The 21,029-nt window shown below is 39.9% G+C and overlaps 1 protein-coding gene across 1 annotated transcript; it reads right to left on the reverse strand.

Moving 5' to 3' along the window:
* Positions 1-54: 54 nt before the first annotated feature.
* Positions 55-17,413, reverse strand: cngb1a (cyclic nucleotide gated channel subunit beta 1a). Its single transcript, XM_030794218.1, has 37 exons — positions 17,321-17,413; positions 17,189-17,219; positions 17,031-17,079; positions 16,573-16,663; positions 16,206-16,243; positions 15,435-15,540; positions 14,830-14,865; positions 13,821-13,845; positions 13,589-13,676; positions 13,259-13,500; positions 13,094-13,145; positions 12,320-12,386; positions 12,105-12,126; positions 9,723-10,002; positions 9,449-9,595; positions 9,039-9,080; positions 8,772-8,828; positions 7,917-7,931; positions 6,836-7,082; positions 6,707-6,737; positions 5,535-5,628; positions 5,024-5,134; positions 4,738-4,892; positions 4,300-4,512; positions 3,891-4,099; positions 3,641-3,691; positions 3,455-3,541; positions 3,293-3,357; positions 2,935-3,057; positions 2,550-2,691; positions 2,219-2,378; positions 1,983-2,080; positions 1,781-1,864; positions 1,540-1,658; positions 1,241-1,387; positions 414-591; positions 55-291 (listed from the first exon to the last, which is right to left on the reverse strand). The coding sequence occupies exons 1-37, from the start codon at positions 17,411-17,413 to the stop codon at positions 55-57; spliced, it is 4,032 nt and encodes a 1,343-aa protein (XP_030650078.1).
* Between the last annotated feature and the right edge of the window lie 3,616 nt (positions 17,414-21,029).

Raw genomic sequence — 21,029 nt, forward strand, 5'->3', positions numbered from 1 at the left:
ATTATCTGACTTTCATTGACCCACAGTCTGATCCAACTTTCATTCTCCTTCCCTCTATTTCTTCTTCTCAGCTGTACCAGTTTCTTGCTGCTCTTCGTCACCATGTCCCAGCTCAACAGAGAGAATCTCCTCTCCATGGTGACGGGGCGTCATGCGAATGATCATGGTGCTGTCAGTGGTTTCAGACACCATGTCATCGTCATCCTGCACCAGTGGCCGTGGTATGGGAGAACGCCGGTGCACTGGGGATGGAGGAGGGATAGGGGTCGAGGGGCCTGCGGACGGGGAAGGCTGAGAGAGAATGACAGCGCGTGATGGTTTGTTTATAGGTACGTATCAGTTTACTTTCCTGCAGTGCGAATGACTGTCACAGCAGATTGAAATAATGTCATTCGAAAGAATAATTAACGTACCTCTAGTGTACTTCCGGTTTTGTATGTCTCCTTCAGCTTGGAAATGGTTCTCCCACTGCCCACCTGAAGTGCAGCCTTGAACAGCTTGGGCGTCTCAGGGCGCGTGGGAATGACCTGCTCCGGCTCTTTTGCGCCATCCTTGTCATCCGCGGGTTTCTTATCCTTTGTCAGCATCTTCCTAAAGGGTAAGAATAAGATAGACATTGAGATAGAAGCCAGTCCCCCCCACCACTCCAACAAAATCACATCATACAGCGCACATTGCATAGATGATACCACCTAAAGGTGTGCTGTGTCATGGATGGACTGAAATGCTTTAAGTACATATAAACAAATAAAATATACTAAAAACTGAACAATGACATTTTCAGACATTGCCCATGTAAGGTCTTCCGTTGTGCATGCATGAAATGATGCATGCAAGTACACACACAAACTCACTCACACACAAACAATCACATATTGACTTCATTGGTGAATTAGATACATGGATGAGCAAGAGCATAAATCATAAGCCACGTGTCAGATTGGCTTTATCCTCTTCATAATCTGAATGACCTCTCTTCTAACACAGTCAAGTACTAACAAATTCAGATCCCCACATTCCTCTTTCAATTAGAGAGAGGGAGAGAGAGAGAGACATAGAGAGGGAAGGATAGGGTGAGAGAGCTATAGAATGGAAGTTTCTGTCATGGGACAAACAGGGTGTGGTAGTGAGTGCTGCAGATGGTTTGAGCGGGTTAACGTAATATTGGATTATGGTTTGTGTGTGAGCTGCGTTTGTGGGGACTGATGGAGCTCTTCAGTGGAGTCTGAGCTCCTCTCACTTGGCCTTCTTGCGCAGAAGCTTCTGGGACTCAGGGTAGTGCACCATGATCTCGGCCAAATCCTTTTTATCCAGAATGAAGAGGTTAGCAAAACCGTGCGCTCGCACGTTAGCTGTACGCCTGTTACCTCCACCCCCTGCTAACAAACTGAGAGTACAAAACAAATTTACACACACACACACACACACAAACATTAGGATTTCCTTGTCTTTATGCAACAAAAATCACAGAAGTGATGTTGTCAGGAAAAACATCAAGTTTGAGAAATTTCACCAATATGTTGTACAAACAACACTCACCTGATTTCCCCAAACACAGACCCTGCTCTCAGGGTCACAAACACAGTATTTCCATCAGGACCGCCCACAACCTGCACTTCCCCTGCTTTGATGATATACATTTCTCGTCCAATCTCACCCTGTAACATGCCAACAGGAAACAAATGATTAAGATACAAAAGAGTTAGATGTTGCTGAATTATTTACTTTTACTGGTGTATAATAAGCTATAAAGTATGGAGTCAAAAGCTTTCTCTCTAACCTTTTTACACACATAATCTCCTGGGAGATATACCACAGACTTCAACCTTTTCAGCATGTCAAAAATCATCTGCCTGTCACAACCCTGAGCACAGAGGAGAAAAAAAGAGAAATGTGTCTTACCAAACTTGATTCAGAGTTTGGTAAGCTTGGTCATATATGAGGAATGACAGATGTGATAAAGCTATGCGTGTGAGAGTTACCTGGAATAGGGCTACTTTACTGACAATGGTGTAGTTTACATCCACAGCAATGTCCAAACGCATCTTATCTGGGAGCTGAATAAGCAACTCCTGTTCGTCTGAGAAAGATGACAAGAAAGAGTATACATTGCGATGTTCAAGAGGTGTGTCTTTCGGAAGTGGGCTGCTTATTCTAGCTAAACCTGGTTGCAACTAGCTGTAGCTAAAATAATAAAAGTAAATAAAGAACTGCTTACCTAACATGCCTTGGGATTGCCAGGTGTAGTCATACCAGGTTTTGACACGGTTCTGGACTTCACGTGGGATCCGATAAGATGTCATGTACTTAATTGTGCTGTCCATACAGGCCCGGTAATAGGTCTGACCAGCAGTTGCTGCTCCCACCACATCTCTCATCTACAGAACAAACACATACACAACTAATCTCTGCAAATACTGAAGATACTGAAAGCCTCTTTCTAATCATTCAGTGTATGAGGACAAATGCTGACTGATTTTTTAAAATAGAAGGGGCTGAAAACTACTGTTAACAAAAATAATTTAAAATACAGCGTTCTTGCTACCTACCTGGCCAATCATAATTGAGAAAGCGAAGACACCGACAAAGTAGTTGACCAGTTGGAAGACTATTTCAAAGACAGTGGTGGGATCAGGCAGGCCACCGATAGTGATCAAGGTCTTCACAGCGAAGTAGTAGCAGCGAATATAACTGATCAGGCATGCACACACACACACAAACAATCACACACACACACACACAAACACACAGTAAGATGCACAGGTTGTGACAGCATAATGTATGATAATCCAAACAACAGATATTCAAACTGCAGGAATAATAAAAGCATTAAAAATGCACTGAGATGTTGTTTTGAAAATGTTTTGAGTTTATGGTGGTACCACTGTAGGGTTATACAGTGGTACAGTGTTTTATAGTCACAGGTTTACGCACCTGTTGCCTTTGCCGTTGTAGACCCACTTAGTGGAGCCAAGACCCTCATAATCAGAACCCCAATAAAACATGCAGGCATTACAGTGTAGAGAATACAGCAAATACATTGTGGTTCTGATCACTCTGCGGGTTAAACAAAGAAATCAAGAAGATGAGAAAAAATGGAAAATATGTCAAAAGAGTGTAAGCAAGAATGATCAATGAAATTAATGATTGACAAAATTTCCAACAAAATCATTCCTAAATGAAAAGGGGAAGCTTCAACTGACATTTTAAGGTTAAGTTTGTAAGGCTGGTGCAAATAAACTATTGTAAAATACAGTATATAGCGCCCTCTATTGGTAATAATGATGTTCACCTGTAAATGTAGGCCTTACTCATCACAGCTTCCAGGCGATCATTGAACTCAAAGAAAGCCATATACTGTCAGACAGAAAGAAAGGAAAATTTCATCCTTAACCAGACAGTATGTTGGAACTTTTCTTACTGAATGTGTGTTGCAGACTTGTATAAGTCTTACCTTGAGAAGACGAGGGAACCGCAGGACAGATTTAACTCCAGTGAAAACGTAGAGGATATCTAAGGGGAATAAACTGATCACATCCATCTGAAATATCCGAAGAACATGTGGTTAACACTGAACAAACACTCCAGCTGTTGACATTGTGCTCACATATATCCACATACACACATTCTTTAAACTCACCTTAAAACGTACTGTTTTCATATAATGCTCTCTCATGTCCTTTTTGTCACACTAAAATCAAAATAAGAAGAATATTAGTACTTGCAAAAAAATTACCACTGATGCTTTTAATGGTTATATTAACTCACTTTTTTTTCCTCATCTATCAACAATATCAACGTCCCAATCTCTCACTTTTTCTGTTTGTCTTTTTAAATTCCTTGTTTACATGAATGTCCTATCCATCTCTGTATCTTTCTGCTCTACACACCACAATATCTCCTCCTCTGACAAACTGCAGTCTGGGCTGAAAGACGAGGATGTCCAAGATGTAGATGCCGTCGCACAAGTAGTCCATAAGTAGCCACAGATGGATGTTTTCTGAGGTCTGGTAGGGGAATGCCCAGCGCACTGGAATCAGCCACACATTCCAGTTCCACGCACAAGTCACAAAGAAGAGCCACAGCACGTAAATGAGGTCTGTCGAGAGAATATGGCAAAGAATCTGTTAAAGAGGAGGGATTAGACCAACAACAAGTGAATAGAGACAGGTAGAATCAAATAGCATGTAGATGAGACAAAACATTGAAATAAACTGAGATGTGGCAAGGAGGCAGGGAAGAAACAGTCTAAGAAAATATTGGAAGTTAGTGGTGTCACTCAGAATGTGAATTATTTACCAGTAAATGGGTCAATGCTGGATGGAAAGCGATACTCCAGTATAGCTTTAAGCCAGCTAGGCATTTTGGGCATCTTGGGTATTTTGAACTGGTAGCCCCAGATCTCATAAATTACTTCTTCTTCCTCTTCAACACTGGGAGCTGCTTCATCTTTTTCCTCCTCGGGTCGTGGAGGTGGTGGTGGTGCAGGGCCACCAGCCTTTTTGACAGGAGCTGGAAATGTAGGATCAGTGGTCATGAGAAGTTCAATCTCCACATATTAAAGTTACTGAAAGCGGATTTCCTGTTGACAATTTCAAGATCAAGGTTCATTTTAGAGTTACTGTACATCCATTAACACACATATTATAAACACATACATTTATTAGCACTGTTTTCAAACTCTCATAACTTTGTCCAGATTTCATTGACAAATTTGCTGCATTATTAAATTCTCACAAGCAGATGGGCTCTCCTCCTCAGATTCATCAGGATCAATAAGCCTCTCCTTGATACGTTCTGTTCGTCCTTTAAACAACTTGACCAGCTCCTGCAGACGATCGCTCACCACAACGCTAGTCTGGCTAGCTGCAGACGTAGGGCGTTCCTGTAACCTGACAAAAATACAACAGCACACCCAGGAGGTCACATCATATACCGAAACTCCAAACTATTACAGAGGCCAAATCCAAGTCTCTCATACCAACAAAGAAGCGTAGCTAGGCAAAGATCATTTGTCACTCACTCATCCGTGCTTAGCAGGCTAGTCTGACTGGGCCATGCTTTCAGGGTGGGCTTTAGTTCACCCTCATCTTCTGCAGCAGCTGCCATCTCTTCCATCGACTTGGGTATTTTTCTGAATGAAGAAGGGAGATAAGCAGCTAGTGAAATGAGAGGATTGAGCAGAACAAAAATAAATGCAGCCATGATCAACAAGTCGATTTCTGATGCTACTAATTGACCTTAATCTAAATTACACATAACACAGCACAGCACAGAGCAACGCCAGTGTCATAACTACATGGCAATTCATCTCTTTAGGCTAAAATTAAGCTAAAAATCTTACCCTGAGTCTACAGCTTTGCTGTTTTTTCAGACCATGTCGTTAGCCATAGTAAGAAAAAGAAAAAGGATTCATATTAGAACTCTGAAACGCTGGGACTGTGATATTTAGACATTTAGAGGTTAGTACAGTTTATGGGCTATAAAGTGATAGTGGTAATATGGTGAGATCTACTCGGTGTTAGGAAACTCACCTGTGAACGGGGACAGTGCTATCTGTGTCTTCAGGGATGATAATCCGGGGAACAGTGGGACCTCCTGCCACCTCTCCATCACCCACATTCAATGCTGTGAAACACAGCAACATTCTGACACCCTGATACCCAAACAATGCCCAAGTGTTCTACATACATTCTAGCCATTTAACAAAACTTCATAAATAGGGAAGTTGTCTGGGTTCAGTCACTTTCATATGAAACATGACCGCAGGAAAAAAAAAAAACTCTAGAAGTTAAGATATGTATGAGGGAAACTGTGATCTTAACAAAAATAAATAGTTTAAGAATTGTCATTATAATAATAATTTACATTTCACAAATACAATTTAATTTAAATAACGACTTTTCCCTTATTGTCTTTTGGTATGGTACAACATGCACAGCACAGCACAGCACAGCATAGCACAGCACAGCACAGGTGGACACAACACAGAATGGTCTGTTCACCTGAGAGGGGGACTGATTGATGGCTCTCCGCAGGGATATAGCAGATACAGGGAGGGTATGAAGGGTGATGTTTTGTGGTTGGCAGGCATGGAACAAAGGGTTACAGAGGACCTCTTTAGAGTTTGGTTGATGGAGGGTTAGGAGGAGGTCCCGGAATTCTATCTACTCAGGGTGGGATTCGACGTCCTACTGTGGTTTAAGGCTGTTGAGACGGAGTAGCATATTCTGGTAGCACTGGTTGGCATGCTTGGGTATTTGAGAGAGGTCTTGGGTAAATAGAAAAGAGGGCAATTTAGGAGGTTTAATGTTGTTCTCTTTCAGAAGCTGGTTGAAGCAATCAAGGCACTCGGAGGCATGGGGGATACGCAGAATCCAGCTCTTTACCGCAGCACAGCTAGAGGGCACTGCAGGCAGACAGCCAATAACGTTAGTACATATGTACACATTATGTTATAGTGAAGCATGCTGCTACTTTCTTAGAGCCATGGATAATCATCATCATTAAGATGGCTAGTCAACTAGTCAAATATCTATGTAGTCAATCATTAGAGCGAAATTTTGTTGCACAATCATTCCGGCATAAACATTTCTGTAGTTCACTTAAAATCCTTCAGTTATGTAAGTACTGTATGTCTGGGAGTCAAATTTGACTAATATTCTGTCTACAATATGTTTATAACTGATTTAGAAGCCAAACTGACCTCCACACCCTCCTTCAACAGCCTCGTCTTCCTGCGAACACAAGAAGTGAATGTAAGTGCAAAATGATTGTAAGTAATCCAGAATTATGACACACAAGTAAGTTCCAGCCGTCAGCCAGTCAGTGCTACCTGGATCACAGCAGGAGTTGTCTCTGAGATGGTTGTCTCTGGCTGAGTGGTAACTGGTGCAGATACTGTACTAATGGACTCTCTCTTTGTATCTTCAGTAGCTGGTTCCTTTTCTGGCTCTGTCTCTGTGGACGAAGCCTCTGGCTCAGACTCTTCAGAGGACTGCTCTCTGGGGAGAGACATATCATCGAGTGGTGGTGAGGTGCGGCCAGATAAACCCTCAGCAGGGCAAGCATCCACCTGAGACCTGGAGAGGTGTTTGTGACAAGAGTTTAGACTGAGGAACAGTATAAAGCAGAGGAGTCCTCTTGTGAAAATAACATAATAAAACACCAGTTGAACAATGGGATGCAAAAAGTGTGACTGGGGTTATGGGAGGAAGATCTGGATTAGAAAGAAAAATGGGATTAGATTGTAATCATGCACAGACATGTTCATGATCACACACACACACACATGCAGACATGCATACCGTTTTGAAAATGCATGCGTTTTGAATATTTTTAAATTCAAAGACAAATTATAGATGCAAAATAACAAAATAATACATGAATGATGGTAGTGGCTTCCTTTTCTTTTTTTCTCCCTAAAGTAATACTTGCAGAGGTCTTGCTGGGTCACAATAGTTACAGTCCATAAAAATGGTAGAAAAAAATATTGTATTATGTGATGCTAGTATCTACCTCCATTGCTTTACAAACTGTAGACTAAAAATATTTGGACCTTATTTTCAGATGCTGAACTGTGCAAAGATGGCACACATTAAGATCAGACCTAGCTTTATCCCCACAGATTTCATTTCAGGCAAAAAGATCTGTGTGGGAACCTGGAGCTGGAACAGAAAGCTAAAGGTATCTCACTAACTGGACATGCTATGAGATGAGACTTTGACAGCTAATTACTTTCTTGACATAACATGACCCTATTTGTGGCTTTAAAGTTAGGAATGAGACCTACACAATTTTTTGCCTCTTTAATTATATCTTTTGTTTTTAAACCCTATTTATTAGGGAGAAATCAAGTGAAAATGTTACAAGTATATCCAGATATGTATCCACTTCTGGTCTGAGTTCTACCATACCTCTCCACATCAGCACTGGTTATGGAGGATGGCAAAAAATATACACAAAAAAAGAAGATAGTCAATATAAATACCAGCTTTCACAATGTGTTTTTTGGTGATTGCAGCAGCAGAATCTTAGCCACTATAATCTATAGCAACCCAATATTTTGCCCTAAAAGCTCACTATTGAGGCTGTTAGAGTAGGATAACATGTAGTTAAGCAGCACAGGGTGTAGGCCCACAGTCAATAGTCATGAGTCATGGGGTAAAATGACAGGTCTTAGCCCAACTGTTATTTATGACAGGATATTCATAATTAACTTTATCTCTTTGCCTTTGGTGTTGTTTTGGAGATATTCTCCTCTCTGTTTCCTATCTGCTTTGATCTTTTTTATTTCTATTAACTCTTATTACTAGAGTTCAAAGTTCTCATTTCTTTGTATGATATCTTTACCCTGCTGTCCTTTTCAGTGTAAATATAAATAGGCTGATTAAGGTGTGAATTTTATTTTAAACACGTCTATTAACAACAGCAAAATTATTAAGCATGAGCATAGCGGGGGGAAAAACATATTCTACTGCGAGATGTGCAAAAAATAAGCGAATTTTTCTGCAAACATGCAGTAGCATCCAACTCTCACTCCAGACATACACATTCAGTCCAAACGAGTGTTTGTTCTCTTTAGTATTTCAAATCCGATTGTGGGCTAAGATGGCAGTTCTGTGTTCTGTGTAACTGCGCGGTCTTGAAGTCTTTGGCTATGAAGATCAAACAATGTTTGGGGTCTCTCTAAAGACTGTAAGTATGAGTGAGCCCCACCCACTACCCTTTTTTTGGCAGGCAAAGAGAAATCTTAGATTGGAGTTTCTTACTCAGTGGTCTTAATCTCCCCACTGTCCTCCTCACTCTTCTCACAGAGCATCTGTAACCTATACAACATGCCGGAGAGGACAAATATTTCCTCAATCCCACACAACGGCATTAGAAAGGCCATACTGGCCAATATGGCAATGGGTAGAAGCATGGAGAAAAGGAAGTGGATTGGAAGAACATTGCCGTGAAGCGAGCACATCCAATTGTTTTTTTCAGTCACACCAATGAAACATGTGTAGGGAGGGCCAAGGGAAGACAGCACTTACTCAGGATCTTCTTCATTCTCTTCCTCCTGGATATTGGGCAGTCTTGGGAAGAAAAAAAAAAGTGAGAGTCTTAGTGTTTGCTGAATTTGTTTGAGAAATTATCAGTGGAAAACTGGGTGGCAGCAGAATATTTTTATCATGACCACAAGACTCACAAGTCTTAACATTAGGGGGTAATGTCAAAAACATATGCCACAACAATTCAGTCCCAGACATTGGAATTACAGGATGGACTTCCTGTGATTAAAAGCATCTTTGAATGAATTTTTTGTACATTACAAATACGTTCTTTTACCTGTTCTCGTGTCCTGTTCTCACCTATCCATTTCTCATGAACTAATGGCTAAGGTACATGACAATTTATGCAGTTGATGTATGTTTTTATGAGTGTATGTTTGTTTGTGACTTACTGTTCTCCATCGTCAATCTCCTCGTCTTTGCTTTCAGAGGTTCTCTGTGCAGTCTGCTCCTCCTCGAGTTGTTTGATGGCAAGCTCAGCAGCCTGCCTTGCCAAATCTTCTGCCATGCGTGCAGCCTCCAATCTTTCCTGTTCTAGTCTGTACACAAACACACACACACACACACAGAATAAAGGAGCAAGAAAAAAAGAGACACTGATGCTACATAAGTCACAATGAGGTGTGAAACATGCCAGGAGCATGGTTGTGAAAAGGCTTTCCTGACCTCTCCTCCATGGTTGCCATGGCAGCCTCCTCAGCCTCTTTCTTGATGCTCTCCATAAGGGGTGTCCATCTAGCAGTCTGGGTTTCTGCGTCTTCTTGTTCTATGGCTAACGAATCAGGCATGATGTTGGGGATGATCTGAGGCATGCCGTGCTCCTCTGACACCTGTACCTCCTCAGTCTGTGTAGGCTCTGAGCCCTGGTCTTTCTGCTGCCGCTCGTTCTCCCAGTCAGAATCCACCTCCTCCAGCACCATGTCTGCTGGGTCCTGTAAGATGCAGACTGCAAAGGAAAAAGCAAAAAGGTCAAGACAAAAGTTCATTTTAACCACCCTGGTCTTTGGCAAAGATAAACATGGTCAGTATTAGCCATTATGCCATCCAAAAATTCAAACTTCAAAACCATGAAACCAAAGATATCAAGGATATTTTTTAATAATGTTTTTAGTAGAACAACTCATAATTAGAAAAAACCTTAAAAAGAAACTCTTAATATAAAATGAACTAATAATTTTAAACTAAATACCATACAGCACTCTTTTCTTTTAATAGTTATGCCTTGCGCAATCATTTGATCAAGATCTCTAGAACTGTGAAAACAGACTCATATATTTCACTTCATCAGTTCAACACTCTGATGTTCTGCTAACAGTTTGAGAACCTACAACTTATTTGAATAAGCTGCAGTTAGCTCATTTCCACATGTACGTTGTTTCATGTTCTGTCTCAGTGTAAGGTGGTCACCATGAAGAATATGTACGATTCATCACCACTAAAACGTGTGAGCTGAAGTAAAACCATATGTTTAGCTATGACATATGTTAAGCTATGTGAAAGGCATTCTGTGAACAGAGTAAAGGCTTTTCAAGAGCGAGCTAAGATGATCCTCTGAGCACATTAATCAATGCATTTAATATTCAAATGTGAACATTCACTGACATTTTACACAGTAATCTTGGTGGTCCCGAGTGAGATTTTATCTAACATAAAAACCCAATTGAAATGTCCTTCATTTGTACTCGGTTCAGCTTTACTTGTCAGAAAACCACACCACCACACAAAAAACCAATCTGCTTTTAAAACATTTATTTATTAATCATAAAATACTGCAAACAATGTTGAATAGATAGTTGAATAGCTGCCTGTGCTGTATTAGCAATAGATAAAAGAATAGCTGCCTGCCCATGCACTTTGCTAGCATTAGCCCCACATGCAAATCATGACAACAACAATGGTACAACTAAACAGAATGAACATTGTTGAACTTTTCCTTCTTTTAATTCTGGCATGATTTAAGTGCAGTCTGGCATACTACATGCTGCTCAAGCATGGACTCATTTGATAAGAACAAGGCTATGGGTTTAAAAGCAAATGTGTTTTGGCTTTTTTTTAATAGGTAAAGCATGTAAATATTGGCAAAAGCATTTCAGCTGAAAAAATGACCTGTTCTACTCTAAGGGCTTCTGCTGCACAGTTGTGTATGTTAGGAGTAATTATCTAAAGACCATGGAGAATATAAAACCCTTCTAAGTTTTAACTACCCGTAACAGCTTATTGTATGTTCAGTTCCTAGTATTGAATCACAGTGCATCATGCTATGGCTATATTCATGATGAAGATCTGTAGGTTCTCCAGAGAGGAAAAAATGAAATACATATCACAGCTGTGTAAGAACTAAAAGCTGCCTGGTAAGTTGATATAGCACTGGGTTTTGTATTTGTTCTTGTGTTCTTGTGGCTGTCTTTCCGTCTGACTGAGTTTCTCTCCCTCTCTCTCCCTGTGTAACAGTCTTCCTCTCCTTATGTTTTAGGGGGCTCTCATGCCTTCTCCCCTGGAACAGAAGGAGAAGAGGAGCTGAATTAGATTCTACCTCACCTCTGCACACCTTGCTCCTGAATACAACACAGCTCAGTCTTCATAAGCTTCAACCACAGCTTAACCCAGCAGCTCAACCCCCTGACTTAATGCTGACTAGATTCAATCAACACCTTTCTCATTAGAGCAGTCTTTACACTGAGGTCGTCCTACGTCATATCCTATCCAAGACGACTAATGTCACACACATATTTCCAAGAGCAGACAGGTCAAGTTCCACATACTCATTCACCAATTATAGACAGCTCTTATCCAATATTACTGGGGCTTTTCTGTGTAAATAAAACATGATTGAATATGTAATAAAGCAAAAAGGGATCTTATTTTGTGCACTCAGACTTAATTAAAATGTGCAAATTTAATCATTAAGAATACTGATGCTCAAAGTCACCTAATTAACCTAGAGTACACTTAGCTGTCCATTCAGTTCAGTAATTAAGCTTATTTGTTCACTTGTATGTGTGTGAATGTGAATGTGTATCAAGTAGGAAAATTAAAGAAAGCACTTACTGTTTTGTACTTCTGAGGTGTCCTATAAAGAAACAAAAATATCACATCATTCACATAATGTTCAAAACTGCCATTGACAATTGTCCCCCACATATGTTATGAATAGCTAGAGGCTATTTTCAAATGTTACAATTATACATGATTGCCACATGTCTAAATATATGCTGGATATATAGTGTGTGCTGGCTGTATTTTAGAGAGCATGTTTTTCTGACCTCCTTTGGTTTTAGCACAGGCTGTGGTATTATTCGATTGAATCCCTGGATTATCCAGCCAACCATACTAAAAAGAGAAAAACACATCAGTGTATTAGATCACACGAACTCTCAGAGATATTCAGTACCATCCATTCTGTGTATACACTGTAGAGGTTTACAAGCGTTACTTCCAGATCTCTCAGCAGCAGTGAAAGCAGTCTCAAAGGCCATAATTTTGCAGGCTGGTGCCTCAGCAGGGGCTCTTTAGATGGGGTTTGTAAAAAGCTTCATTGAAGCAGCAGTTTCGGCATTTTATCTGTTATCTAGTGTCTCTAAAAGAAGCTGGAGCTTTCCACATAAACATTTTAGCACTATTTGCATTCTGTTCTGTTTTTTTTAACATTAGAGGTGAGGGAACGCATGGAGACACACTATGTCATGCTACAAAGTCCTGTTATGTGACCTACTTGGGTTGCTCTTCCACTCTGTCAAGGCAACAAGCACAAATCCAAACAGTTAACACTAAAAGAATTCACTGGCAACTCATAAAAAGTTGTTGGCTATCTTAGCGTTTTGTACTATGGTTAAGACACAACTGTGCAGACAGGTTCTGTGTGACCCGAAAGTTGAGGGAGGGAGATTGTAGAAATTACACTGTAAACATTCACCATCCACGAATAAACATGACACTGTCCTTTCAAAGTCTTAATAGACCGCATTGACGGACTGATTTTGATAGTCAGTTTACTACTTCATGAGTTGTTATAATTGGGCATTCCTAATTGTGCTTACTTTGATTCTTTAGTCTCCTCTGTCTTTGGTGGTGCTGGTGGGGAGATCACATCTGTAGGACAGGGATACATTGAAATCACTCTGCTGTCAAAAAGAGCATGCTTTCAAGAAAACATAGTTGACATTGCAGCTACCCAGTGGAAGACTGAATAATTAAAATCATACTTTGTTCAGCCTTGCTTGGTGGCTCTGGGGGAGGGGGCTCAACCTTGGGAGGAGGTTCTGCAGGAGCCTCCCTTTTGGGTGGAGGTTCTGTACTTGTAGGGACCTCCTTCTTTGCAGGAGTCTCTGCAGCGGAGGGAGCTTCCTTCTTTGCAGGAGTCTCTGCATTTGAAGGTGCGTGAACATGGATGTCTGCGGGCTGAGGAACCACTTTTTCAAAGCCGTGCTTTATCCACTCCATAACACTGGGAAGGATAGAGAGAAACTCAGTCAGGGAGCAAGAAAGAAGGTAGACAGAGGAAGAGAGTTAACAAATGAGATTAAAGCTGAGACCTGGGGGTGAAGGGCCTGTTTTTGTCTGCTTCAGTCTCGTCTTCAGAGACCACTTCTACCACAGGGATATGGGGAAGAGGCTCTGCATCTGGTTAAAGAGAATCATCATCATCATCATCATCATGACCATAATTTTACTAATCACAGACACTCTTTACACCCTTGTATGAGCTTTATAGCTTATATCAAAATATATGTAATAAAACTTTTAAGACATTTAAGACTAGCTCACCTGGCATCTCTTTAACCTCACACACCTGTCGAAAGGAAAAACATGTGTCCAGTGAGATGTGTTCATACTGTCATACAGAATTTTAAACTGTCATTTAACATGATTTGTTGTATCGTTACTGAATACATCTGCATCCTTCAACAAATTCAGGTGTTGGTTTTTGAATAGCTCTGTAACTGGAACCGATTTGTTTTTCTGTTTTCTTTCAAGTGTATAGCTGTTTCACGTTAATCTGCAAATTGTTTTATTGAAAAATCAGTGTTTACACCTATCTCCTCGTTTTCTTTATTATTATTTTTATTGTTGTTGTTGTTTTTCAAAGGCTGCATAATTACAATATTACAATTACATTATAACATTTGAGCTGCATGTGGCAATTACCGGTGGTCAAGCAAACAGTAATAAGTCGCACAAAGAGGCATGGGCAGTTTTATTATTAATGAGGATTTGACCTGACCCCAGAACAGAGCACAGGTCAAAGAGTACAGAGTTACTGCTGCCAAAGAAACCATAGATAAATATAAAAATAATTGCTCAAGCAATAGGGGAAATCCTTTAGCTCCACTGCTTGGATGCCTGAGAATAACTCAGATGGGCTGGAATCCTTAAAACAAGCAATTCTGAAGTTTGGCACTTGCAAGGTAGTGGCTTTTGGATGTGCTGTGCTTTAGTGATAATAATAAGAGGAAAGTAAACCAGAATAATCAGTATTGTGACTCCAGCCATTATAAAACAGCTCATACAAAGTAAGCAAGACATGGCCTGTTCAAAGTGAGCAGTACTAAGAAAATGCTATAACGGTAAATAAGGCAGCCCTGTCCATTGAGATCCACTGGGGTCTACTGTGAATTTTTAGAGACCAATGCATTTAATATGAAATGTTTGATGAGGACACCCGGAACAGGACAGTTGTAGAGTTAAGTGGATCTCCAGGACCCAGGAGGGAAAAGTAGCAACTGCATCTGCAAGCATCTGTGCAAAAGCAATGCTGTCTCTGGAATATACTTACAACAGGCTCCACCTTAACCTCTGGAACCACTGCAGGCTAAATGGAAATGCATTCATATTTCTTTGTATGTCATCAAGGACCAACTGGTTCAATCAATTCCTTGTGTTGATTGCAATTACAAAGTGCTATTTTCAGTCCTCATGCTTTCAAGTCATTGCTATATCTTCAGAATAATATTTTAGTTAAGAGACTTGTCTAGAAGTCTGGGAAAAGTACAGATTTCACGGGCTATTGTAAAAGCAGAGTCTAGAGTATCTGGCACATGATGTATTTTTAATGATGCTTTGGTTCTTTAGGTTTTTATGACTAGTTCCAGCAGTCTCCTCAACTCACTCTGAGGGAATACATTTTTAGAAATATACCTGAGGCTATCTGGCAACATTGTGCAAAACCTGTGTTAATTTAACTACTATTTTGATTATAATTTATCAGAATGCTTTTTTATTATTCACAGGGAACTATTTAAAAATGATGTGGTAACTCTGTGATTTAAACTCAGTTAAGGCACAAAACATCACTCATTTACCCTACATTACTGCAGAGCACATAATCTACTTGTTAAGTGATTTGCCCAGAAACAGCAGTGTTCTGGCAGGTGTTCATACCTCAGTAGTCTCCTCTGGTTCACACTGTTGTTTGTACTTCTCATCAGGCTGTGGAACAACCTTGCCTAACCCCTGCACAATCCAGCCAACCACTCCACTTTGCTGCCTATCAGGACAAAGAAGAACTATTTCAGTGCAGCTGTGTGCTATAAGCTATGGCTTAATGTTGACACTAGGGGGGGCTTATGGTCAATTAGAAGGAGTGCAGACTCATAGACTGATGCTTTTAAGATTGACGCTCTTAAAAGATCAGTAAGCCAGGACTACACTGCTGGCAGCAGCCTTTGGTTTATCTATCTTTATTTCCACTACTGTAGCATTTAGTGTGCTGACGTTGTCTTTAATTTGCTTTCCTACAGTGAATTGATCAGAATTTTGATTCTGATCTTGCCTTGGAGTTGCAGTATCGCAGGGTGAATGCAGAGTAAACTTTATACATTTTTATTACTCTGAACTCAATAAAGTGTGATAAAGTCCAGGGCAATAAAACTGTTTAACAGAAGCAGTGTGTGCAATGTTTAATAGAAGCTGTGTCCTCCATTATGTTTCAGTGCAGAAACATAACATGACTAAGCATAACAGCATATGAGCATGTGTCTACTCACTCTTCGCCTGGTTTAGTGCTGTCCACACAAAATATGAGGCAGAAAATTATCAGAATCAATTCATTGTTTCTATAAATAGTGCATGCACACACTGACACACGCACACACACACACACACACACACACACATACACACATAGCACAAGCACTTAATTGTTGGCCTTACCTGTTGCTCACTGCACTTTCCTCCTGTTCCAAAGATGATTGGAAAGATGCAGCATTGAGAATAAAATTAACATGCTCAGGATGTTGTGAGTGTGTGTGTTTGTTTATGTTTTTTTGATTTCCAGTGTGTAATTGTGATGGCTATGACAATGTTGAATTATCACAGAGTACTATACCTTTGTCATCAAATTGAGAATGTCATCATATTTTATGTTTATTGTATTTTATCCTATTATTTTCTCATATTTACTTTTATCTATATTATATTTTATCTGAGTAGAAATTGCACAAGGTAGTAATCAAAAATAGGTTTACATGCAACCAAAGTAATGGTAAACTCAGTCAGTTTGGTCTTGAAACTCTACCTCATTTTTTCTGCCAATTCTGGGAGAGCCAGCAGGCTGGGGAAGAGCACTGGCAAATCCATGAGAGAGCCATGTCAGAACCCCACTCTGAGTGCTAGAGAGCGTGAGAGAAAGAGAGTGAAAAAGAAAGAGAGAGTGAGAGAGAGAGAGAGAGAGAAAGAGAGAGTGAGAGAGAGAGAAAGAAAGAGAGAGAGAGAGAGAGAGAGAGAGAGAGAGAGAGAGAGAGGGAGATACAGGATAAGATTAGATTGAGGCACTAAGCATATTGTGTTTGTAGAGTCTTCAGGATTTGCCTTGATCACCCTGATCAACACTGGCCTGTGCTTGCATCTGGGACACCAGCAGTGTGGGTCATCAGGACATGACTTTGTACCAGAATCTTTGTCACACACACACACACACACACATACACACACACACACACACACTTACGCACACACACACACACAGCACATACAGACCTGTTTTCCTCTGAAGCCTCTTCACCTTTAGCATTTGCAGACTTGGGTGCTGTCAAATAAAGAGGCAGACAAGTTGGACACTAAGGCCATCTTGATCTTGTGACCTTTCATTTAACAATTTTGTCTGTATTTACAAGTCCCCCATGATAGATACCTACCATCTTCCTCTTTCAACAGTTGTTTCTTCTCCTATATTGAATGGAAAATGGAAAGACATTGTAAATTGTATAAAGTAAGTAAATGGTTATCACATGTTCTGAAGTGTCCATCTGGACAAAACACGCACTCACGGGGACTGGAGCTGAATCAGAATTTTCTCCATCACCTAGTTTCCCAGGTGGCTCTGGAGGCTGGGGTACAACTTTTGTCACCCAGCTAAACATCCTGCAAGTTGAAACACAGCACTAAACAGTCTCTAAGAGTAATTAAGCATGCTCTTATTAAACGGCATATACCCTTCTTTCTTAACAAACAAACAAACAAACAAACAGAAAAGCACATTAGTTATTTGACTATTTATGCAAAATTTCACATCAGCGCAACTCATCTCTGGAAAAAAAGAAGAGGAAATTTTCTTATTGTTGTTATTCTTCTGTTATTCTCTCCTGTTAACCTTTTTTTTTTTATAGTGAATTGCATAGTACAGGTTTTAGTTGCAGAACATAGATGTTTGCATATGGAGAGACTGTCAGTTCTAATCAGTGATTAACATTTCTGACCTTAATCTCCACCAGCAAGAAGAGCAGCAGAAGAAGACGCCTCTGCCTGCTACTGATCTACTTTACACATTAGAAGAGGTGAAGCAGGTGTGACAAGCTGTAGGAACCTGACGAACAATCGACTCTCTCTTTCTTTCTTTTTCTCATGCTTTCTTTTCTTTTTCTTTCTTCCTAATCACATTCATACGTACATCACCATTTGAAAGCATTTTAAATCAGTAACAACACTCTTTCTCAGTCCTCCTTTTTTACTATGAAGTCGATAGACTATATGGAGTAATAACAAAACAGCACAGCACTCCCAAAGACATATCCTTTATTACTGCCCTTTATTTTTCACTTTTTTCCCCTCTCCTATATCTTTAACATATTATCTCACTGATCAGAACTATAAGAATAATTGTAATGAAATCTGCTGAAAGGGTTGGATCGGACAGGAGTTGGAACTTGCACAGTGAGAGAGAAAGAGGGGAGATATCATCACCACACAACACTACTTATATTGATACAAACACATCTGATGGCTAGAGGGAATTACATCAAATATTAAAGGAGGATTTTGGGAGGTCTACACGGACCAGTTGGCTTGAGGGATGGAAAAGAAATTCAAGCTGGAAGCTTTGCTGATAAGGACAGTTGAAAGAGGAAATTATGAAAGAGGAATGTTTTACATAGTGCAAGTTAAATTCAATTTACTAGGCCAGAGTGGAGCAGTTTTCTGTTTTTGTTAAATTTCTCATGAATTTGGGATACCTGGTCAAAGCACAAACAGAAGCAACCTTATTCTAGGTGAATGAGACCAGTACAAGTCTCCAGCAATACATGTAAATCCAGCCCAGAGAGGCACATTTAAATACCAAATACAAATACTAACTGTCTTCTGTGGTTAATTTCAACAATTATTTTAGATTTCCAGTATAAGGAAAAAATAACTCAAAAACGAAAATAAAAACAACAACAACAAGAAAAAGCATAACCCAACAACAACAAGAAAAAAAAAGCATAACCTGTAAAAGTTGTCTGAGTATGACGCTCTTTTTGAATAGGTAATGTGTTTTGTGTTAGAAGATGTAGAAGATGTAAAATGGAAATGTTTACCTGAGTGTGCTCAGCAACGGGCTGTCATCCCAGGAGCAGGCAACAGGAGTGGAGGACAGGCTGGAGGAGATGTGCTTGGATTAGCAAACAGGAGCTCCAGCTAATGGACTTAGGATCTGAGGGTTAGGACTCACTCTTTGAGAGGGTGGGGGATATGGGTGACAGTGTTCAAGACCTAGACGTGGGCCTGATTAGTTCTAGACAACGTTTGAATCTAGGACCACAGTTAATGTCTCTGCAAAGAACCAAAGACCAACTCATTAGAACTATTAAGGTCAATTGATGATGCAGAGTACGTCAATGTGTTGTCTAACTGTTTGGAACAAAAGCAAACTAGTATGTCTGACTAAGCAGATCCTTTGCTCATGTCTCCTGCACTATAACTTTTGATGTGTTATTGTATAGTAAGTATGTCAAAACTGGCCTATTTCCACAAGAGTTAATTTGAGCAAGTTTATGACACTATTTCACTTCAAGATAAGATTTCCCAAAAAAGCTTTGAAGCATTAAAATTTTAGCACCAAAAATCTAATTTGCAAATAAATCTAAAATCATTTATAAACATATAAAAAAAACCCATATAAAAATACTTGTTTATCGACCAACTCATCACTATGCCCTATGTGATAATATACACATCTCTGAGACATCCTTGTTCAGATGTAAATATACTGTTAGAGCTAACTAACTTGCTCAATGTCACACTGGCATGAAGCCAGCACGTTCAGCCCAGGATTTGAGCCCACAGCCTGGTCCATTTCCCTCACCACTACAGCAGTATACCTGGGTCATACACTGTGTAACAAAAAGTGATTTCTTTCTCTATTTATTGATTGCAAAAAAACAAAACAAAAACAAAAAGAAAAAAAAGAAGAAAACAAAGCATAATTTGAACAGAAACAATCTTCCTTTTACAGTTCAATACAGCACCAAACATATATTTTAAGAAAACTTTCTTTTCATAGGGTTATGCAGAGATGACAACTCCCTAAGAGCCAGCTATGGCTGTTCAAAGTCTGTCACCATTAAGAAAGTTTGGCAAGCTTAAAATGATATAATAATATGTGGTAAGCAGCAAACTAAAAGGGGAGACTGACTTTAAATATTATTTTAAGGTTTAATCAAGCCCATAAAAAGCACAGCATATCTGTGAGCAAATGGAATGCATTTTGCAAACTGCATTTTCAGGTTTGTTTAAAGCATATCATTCACTCCAAAGTTTTTTTTTTTTTTTTTTCCATGTAGGTCCTAAAAATGGCGGAAATGAGGAGAGTCAATGAATCAGCCAGTCATGACTTGCTCCCAAACCCCTGCATATTTGGGGGATAAAAATGGGATGACTCAGTCACCATGATACTTCTGTGTTGAAGATGTTTGTTTTAAGATGGGTATCAGAATGATATGAAGCATTCTACACCATGCGAGTAAGACCAATTTAACTGGTTTGGCTTGAATAGTTGTAGCTGCTCCTTTGCCAAAGATCACTGCTTAGATCGAATAATCTGTCAGTGCTTTCCTGTTTCTCTATGAGTCGCACTGTGTCCTACAGCCTCTTTCAACATACTGAATCCACTTATTATATGAAAAATATTCATCTGCCTTCTAAGATGATTTTTTTAGGTCAGGTGCAGTCCTTTCACTGTATCTTTTTCCCCTCATTCTAACTTCTTACCGATCCATCCCTTTGCTAACCTCACCTTTCCTGTTTACCTCGACATCTGTGCTTCTTTCATCCATCCTCTTTATCCCCCCTCTGCTCTCTGTTCACCTCTCTGGTCATCTGAAACCTGTGGTGTGAGACCATAGTGATGGACCACTCCAGTGGTGGCTGAAATTCTGTGCTTAACCTCTTTACTGAGCCACCTGGATGTTCTCTCAGGTAAGATCTGTAGTCGGATCACTCAAAGTCGGACAACAGAATAGTCACAGGACACAGGGTCAATGTCTTTAGTCACAAAAAGAACACAGTCATTAGCTCTTTCACCTTTGAGAACGTAAAGGCTATTGTGTTTTAATCCTGCTTACACAAACAAACCCCTCAGACTTCAGACATCACTGCCCGGGTAAGGCGCTCAACCAGTCGCTGCAGAGACAACAAAATCTGTTCTGTTTTTTTTTTACACATACAGAACCTTTTACTCAAGTTGGTTTTTGTTGTGTTTGCACCTATAATTGTTATATT

This window comes from Chanos chanos, chromosome 2 (assembly GCF_902362185.1).
Source record: "Chanos chanos chromosome 2, fChaCha1.1, whole genome shotgun sequence".
In the NCBI taxonomy this organism is placed as follows: Eukaryota; Metazoa; Chordata; class Actinopteri; order Gonorynchiformes; family Chanidae; genus Chanos; species Chanos chanos.